Source organism: Monoraphidium neglectum, assembly GCF_000611645.1.
Source record: "Monoraphidium neglectum strain SAG 48.87 unplaced genomic scaffold scaffold03535, whole genome shotgun sequence".
Taxonomy (NCBI): domain Eukaryota; kingdom Viridiplantae; phylum Chlorophyta; class Chlorophyceae; order Sphaeropleales; family Selenastraceae; genus Monoraphidium; species Monoraphidium neglectum.
Genome location: NW_014010094.1, coordinates 1 through 6,148, shown reverse-complemented (window position 1 = coordinate 6,148; position 6,148 = coordinate 1). Strand labels below are relative to the sequence as shown.

Genomic DNA, 6,148 nt, shown 5'->3' with positions numbered 1-6,148 from the left:
GCACTGGTTGAGAGTGCATGCTGTGTGAATGGGCATGCGATGGTTTGCGGAAGAGGGAATGGTGCGAGACGGAATGTTGCATAGAAATTGAACGCACGCGGGCGGGTAACGTTTGTGTGTGTGTGTATGTGTGTGTGTGTGTGCGCGCGCTCTCGCGCGCGCGCGTGCATGTGTGCGCGCCTGCGCCCTGGCCGGGATGCATGTCTGAGGTGCCTGGCGCAACAGAGAAAACACCTGACCGTGTGGACTGTGACCAGCCCACACACAAACCTTCTATCCACACTGTTCATACAACTTGTTCCTCAAATAACGCTGCCCCCTGGCCAGGTCTGCCCCCTACGCCAACCTCTGGACCAACATCAACACCGGCATGGGCACGCGCGTCTTCGAGGCCAGCGGCGACGTCAGCTGGGGGACGCACACGTGAGCATGGGCTCGCCCTGCGAGGGCGCAGCGGGCTCGAGGGGTCCCCCCGGCCGTGCTTGGCATGTCGTGTGCATGCCCTGTCTTGCCCTCTGCGCCCACCACCTTGGCGCGGAGGGCTGTTGCTTACTGACAGGCATGGGGCGGCCTTGCGCGGCTTCTGTGGCCATTGCTTTGCTGCTCGAGCGAGGAGAATTGCGGCAGTTGTAAGCCGCATGGCCGACGGTGTCTCCCTACGACTCCCACTTCTGCTCACCCTCAGGGCCCGCTGGGCAACATTCCACAACCTGGACGCACGCCTGATCAGCATCCTTCTGCCCACAGTGAGTATTTGGGTTGCGCGCCGGACGCAGGGGCGGGGCGTTGCGCGTGGGAGAGCGGCCCCGAGTGGACGGTTTTGGAACGTGCGCGTGGCGTAGTGGTGTTGGGCACGGCTGTGTTGGGCACGTAATGGCAGCCACCTGCACACCAGAAGCAGCTCCTGGCCAGCTCTCTTCCCCGAAGCACCCCACGCGCAGCCCCCGCAGCACATCAGCATCAGCCCCTCAAAAAGTGTGCAAGCTGACCGCCGCTGAACCGCTCCCTTGCCAACGCGCAGCCGGATTTCGGCCCCCTGATGAACTTTGTGGGGCTGCCAACAGCCGACATGGCCGACCCCAAGGGCCAAGCCTGGTGGGTCGAGCTGATGAGCAACCCCTACCCACAGAACCTGTACTTCGGCTTCAAAGCAACGAAGCCCAAGCGGGTGCCCGCGTGATTTGGGACCGCGGCACACGCGAGTGTGGTGCTGGAGGGGGGGGGTGGGCTGACGGCTACGCAACGCGCAGGGGCTCTTGGACCCTCAGGGCATGGAGGCTTGAGGCCTGACACTTGGCCGCACCCCTTGAAGTCACTGACTTCTGCTGCACTCGTGATTCGAGCCAGCAGCAAGTGTTGTTGCACGCCAGCACCCTTCGGCGCGGGCCCCGGCTGGGTTGTGTGGGTGGCGGCAGAAGCCACTGCCCGCAAGCCAGTGTGGCGGGGCTGTGCGCTTTCAATTGATGAAGGCATCGTCGCGCTATTGATTTTGATTGATCACTTACTGCATGCGTTTGTTGGGTTGTTGTGCATACATGACAGGATCAACAAACTTTTATATACCCAGCGCCAACAACAGAATTGGCACGGTGACTTCTGCCCAACTCCCTCTTACCAACTTGTTGGTGGCAAACAGCGAAAGCACCCACCTACTCCCCATGTTTGATGACCATAGCAGCCTTTGGCGGGTGGGGTGCGCAGGCCGATGCAGCCAGACGCAACGGCCCCATTCCCCAGCACCCGCACACAACGGCCCCATTCCCCAGAGCCCAAGCCCCCCGTGATGTCTGCTACTGCCTGATACCGCATTGGCAGGCAGGCGGCTCATCACGTGTAAGGGTGCAAGGCGGTTGCTTCTTTTGTGGCCTGCAGTCAACTGCAGATGCAAGTTGCTCAATCACCCATGATGTGGCAGGACGCGGCGCAGATTGCGTCGCAGCTTTTCAATAGATGTGCATCGCCATTGTTATTGCAAGCACGCCCGCTGTATTGAAGGGAGATGGGATTGACAGTAGAACAAGGTTACAAGGAGTGAACAATTGTCCAGTTCAAGAGCCTCTCGGCGCGCAGCTCACGCACTCACCGGCGTCGCGGATTCAATGTGCAGGCTGCTGGGTCTATCCAGCCATGATGGTCAGTTTGGCAGAGAACTGCCGGGTGAGCCTGCAGCAAAGGGCGCATGGCCACGTGCACGCGGGAAAGCAGGAAAGCGCGGTCGCGGCTGCACCAGCACCAACCAACACAGCGCGGCGGCCGTAGAACTCACAGCCCAACACCAAGCTGCTACTCACAGCCAAAAGCAGCTTGAAGTGAGAACGCATTGAAAGGTGTGCGCAGAGGCGGCAGCAGTGCGTGGCACTCAGTAGGAAAACGGCCCGTGCGGGTCCCAAACCTGCCCTCCCTCCCCTCGTTTCTTCGCCCTCCAGCCCTCACATTTGTTCCCTCGAAAAAACCATGAGGCCCTGGCAGAGAGCGGATGCGGTGCGGCAGACGTGCGCAGCAGCGCAAATACTGTGTACAAGGGCGCGGGCCCCGGGTGGTCACCCGCCTTGGTTCAGGATTGCGGCTCACGCGTACGGATGGCAGCGGGATCATGCACATCACACAACTCGGCAGACGGCGCGCGTCATCGTCGTCTCTCCACCTGCCACGACCGACCTTAGGGGTTGCAGCGGCACTCAAAAACAGACAGTGCGCAGCAGCGCCGGAGCCAACACAACCTGGGCGGTCTCGCCCAACAGACCAAAGGCGCTGCACACACGGGGGGCCCACGAACGGCGCCCGCACATCAGGGCTCGTTTGGGGGGCGTCACAAGGCAAAGCTTGGCTGGTGCCTGGGTCGGGTTCTGCGCGTGTCATTGGACGTGCGCGCGTCGTACGATTCCAATAGTCAAATGTGATACGGACTGAGGGTGGCCGGGGTACCTCGACGCCCGGATCTTCACACCAGGAGACGATACGTTCCCTCTATATCAATGCTGGGCGGGTGGCACCTACCCCTCAAAACAGTCAGCAACCACCTTTCAACCATTCGGCAAGGACAACGCGCACACCTGGGAAAGTGCGTGTGCGACGCCGAGGCATACCAAACAGGGACGGTGCTCCTAAAACCCTAGGGGGCGACACCGCATACACGGTCTTGCGTGCTGCTGCTCCCAGGGGAACAATGTGCATCTGAGGTGGGACCGCAAAGGGCCAGGGCACAGCGGAAAAGAGGATGCGCCCCGGCGCAGCTTGGCGGTTGCGCAGCGGGAGGATGACCGCCCGCCAGGACCGCGGGTCAGCTGTGCGGGGACGGTGAAGGGTTGCAAGGCAAGCCCCTCGCGCCACAGGGCAAGCGCCACGGTTGGGCAAAGCCCATAGCGTGAGAATAGGGTGCCGCGGAGGTGAGCTTCTCGGTGGTAAAACGAGGCCGTAGCGGCGCAGCGCGTGTGTGGGGTGCTGCGCGAATTCCCCAGGATAAGGGCGGGCGTCGACGCCGCTGGCGGGAGCGCGCTCCTGCAAAGAGGCGCGCCGCGCCGCACCATGAAAGCAGTGCTCGACGTGCCGGCCTCGCGGCCATGAAAACCCCCTCAACACGTTTCCCACAAAGGGGTGCGGCGGAACAACAAATAACCCCTCTGTGACAAAGGTCCCTCGTGCCCCATGGCGTGAAACATAGTGCGCTCTTGGGTAGTGGTGACCCCTCCACGCCGTGCCTCATTGTCACGGTGTGTGGTGATTAGCCCGCCCTCGCTGATGTCGTCCCTCCCTGCCTCAGTGCATCCCTCCCCTCTTGTAGCCACGCGTTTGCGTGGCGGTGTAGGCGGTTGGCACCGCGGGGCCCGGTGCTGCCAGGCAGCTGTTCAAGAACCCCAAACAAGCCGTGACGGGCTGCACAGCGCAGATGGTGCTGCATGCCACACCAGGAGGCTAGAAAGTCATGGCAGCCGCAGCGCCGAGCGGCACAAGCGTGCCCACTGCCGCCAGGGGCTCGCCGGCGCGGCAACGGGAGGGCGGCGGCGGCGGCTGCGCCTGGGAGCGCCGCCCGCCGCCAAAAGCCCCCGCTGCCGCGCGAGGGCAGCCCGAGACGCAGGATGACCGCCGCAGTTCATCTTTGCAGCTAACGGAGCCTTAGCAAGCCAGGAGTCCCGACGGTCCATCCGAGGATCAATGCCCCGTCCCAAGGAGCGACTCAGACGTCGCACACGTCAAAGCCGCCGCCGCCGCCAGCCGAGGAGCGGCGCCGCAGCGCGGCGCAGAACGCGAGCAGCACGCCGCTCTCGTCGGCGACCAGTTGGCTGCGGAAGTGGCGGCTGACGGCGCTGGCCAGCTGCTCGCGCGGAGCGGTGGGCTCGACCTCTCCCTGGCACAAGTCACGAGGTGGTGGCAGGGAGTTGGGGCGGGGATCAGGGACGCAAGCGGCGAGACCCCGGCGGCTGACGCTTGATCGTCGAGGTCGCGACTGGCTGTTGTGGTTGCCCCTGGCGTCCGGGTCCCCAATTCCCTGGCCGCGCCCCATTCCCAAGTTGCTGGCGCTGTCACAAGCACCAGTGCTGCTCGCGCCGCTGTTTGTTGCTGCTCCTTGCCCGCTCGACCCACCAGCTGGTGCACGCGGCGGTAGCGGCGCAGGGATGCTGTCTCCAGCTTGCACAGGTCGAGTGACTGCAGCGCATGCAGCACAGGGAGAGAACCCGAGAGCGACAGAGTGAAGTGTGGTGTGACAAACAAGCTGTGCGTGGCTCGTGTTCCTGTGTTGTCATTACCCGCCCCTGGCGAGCGAAGAATGCACAGCCACAGCAGGGGCCCCAGTGAGTGTGGCGCACGCATGCCGCACCCCAGGCGCACAACGCACCGCCTGAAGAAGGACCCACCTCGCTGCTTGTGCGGCTATTAATCGTGGCGCCGGGGGGGCTGTAGGGGTGGTAACGGCCGCCACTGCTGCCGCCGCTCCCGCTTCCACTGCTGCTGGGCCGTGACGACGAGGGCTTGAACATGTCTGTTGGAGTGAGTGACGAGTGGAAAAGATCAAGAGAATCTTGCCGCTTTGGTATTTATTTTTTTGTGGCGCATGCCGCAGGCAACACATACCAAACGCTGGTCTCTATAAGCCTGGGGAGTGGAATGTCCAGCACACATGGTAAGGGACCTCGAAAGCACAACGCACCTGGCACCGGCGACAGGGAGCGGGGCGCCTTGCGGATCCTAATGCGTTCGTTAACCTCTGCACAGCATGGCGCACATGGGCGGGATGAAAGGGTGGGCTGGGTGTGCATTGCGCGCAGGTCAACCGGGGAGCGTGATGCATTGGTGGTCAACCTCCGCTGCGTGGCGCCAACTTGCCCGCGGCTGATTTCGAGGATGTAACCGTTGCCACAGAAGGGCTCTGGCAGAGCTGGACCCGGGATGGACGTGGGCGGACCGCACTCACCAAGCCTCAGTGGGTCGCGGTCGGCCTCCAGCTCGTCCTCAGAGGACTGCTGGGACTCCTGCGAATAGGAAAATAGCGGCGTCAACAAATTGCTGGTGCACGCGATGGGACAAGCGGGTCAAGGCGCTGGGCATGTGATGCACCTCACCGGAGGTCCCAGCTCGACGATCGAGAGCGCGTTCCTCTGCAGCTTGATCTCCTCACCAGTGGGCAGAAACTGTTTCGAGACATGCGAATGATGGTGTGCGACGTCGCGGGTGAGGCTGGGGGGCACAGGCATGCCGTGCTCCCGTTCCGGGGTGGAAAAATCTCACGGGCCCCAGACAGAACTCACCACGTGGTGCCAGCCTCCCAAGCCCGTGGCTTTCTGAACGACCACCTCCACGCCTGCATTGAGACCCCGAGGGAGGCAGCGTCAGCAAGGGACATCGGAGCTCATCGGCTCGGGCGGGAGCTCGGCCCCTCTCAACGCGATCAATCGCATTGTTGAACACCCATCAACGCCTACCGATCAGGCTGGCCTTGGTACGGTTGTTGCCGACGACGAGGCAGCGCGTGTGCCGCGGGAGCACGGCCAGGTCGCGCTCTCCGGTGCTGGTGGATGAGAGAGGGCTGCTGTGATGCCCTTCCGTAGGTGCCACCGGCTTGAAGACAGCCGGGACAGCGCCCGCGCCAAAGAGGAGAGTGTCCATGCCAGGAGGGCCAAGACGACGAAGACTACAAAGCAGAACGGGAATT

At 63.1% G+C, this 6,148-nt stretch overlaps 2 protein-coding genes across 2 annotated transcripts; one reads left to right on the top strand and one right to left on the bottom strand.

The window, feature by feature from the left end:
• Nucleotides 1-370: 370 nt before the first annotated feature.
• Nucleotides 371-1,180, top strand: MNEG_12950 (hypothetical protein; the record flags this gene model as incomplete). The annotated part of the gene is made up of 3 exons (XM_014038579.1): nucleotides 371-423; nucleotides 686-746; nucleotides 1,022-1,180. The coding sequence occupies 3 exons, from the start codon at nucleotides 371-373 to the stop codon at nucleotides 1,178-1,180; spliced, it is 273 nt and encodes a 90-aa protein (XP_013894033.1).
• Nucleotides 1,181-4,174: 2,994 nt separating this feature from the next.
• On the bottom strand, nucleotides 4,175-6,102 carry MNEG_12949 (hypothetical protein; the record flags this gene model as incomplete). Its single annotated transcript, XM_014038578.1, has 8 exons — nucleotides 4,175-4,345; nucleotides 4,582-4,644; nucleotides 4,854-4,978; nucleotides 5,147-5,203; nucleotides 5,411-5,468; nucleotides 5,559-5,627; nucleotides 5,745-5,797; nucleotides 5,919-6,102. 8 exons carry the CDS (start codon nucleotides 6,100-6,102, stop codon nucleotides 4,175-4,177), a joined length of 780 nt encoding a protein of 259 aa, XP_013894032.1.
• Nucleotides 6,103-6,148: the final 46 nt, after the last annotated feature.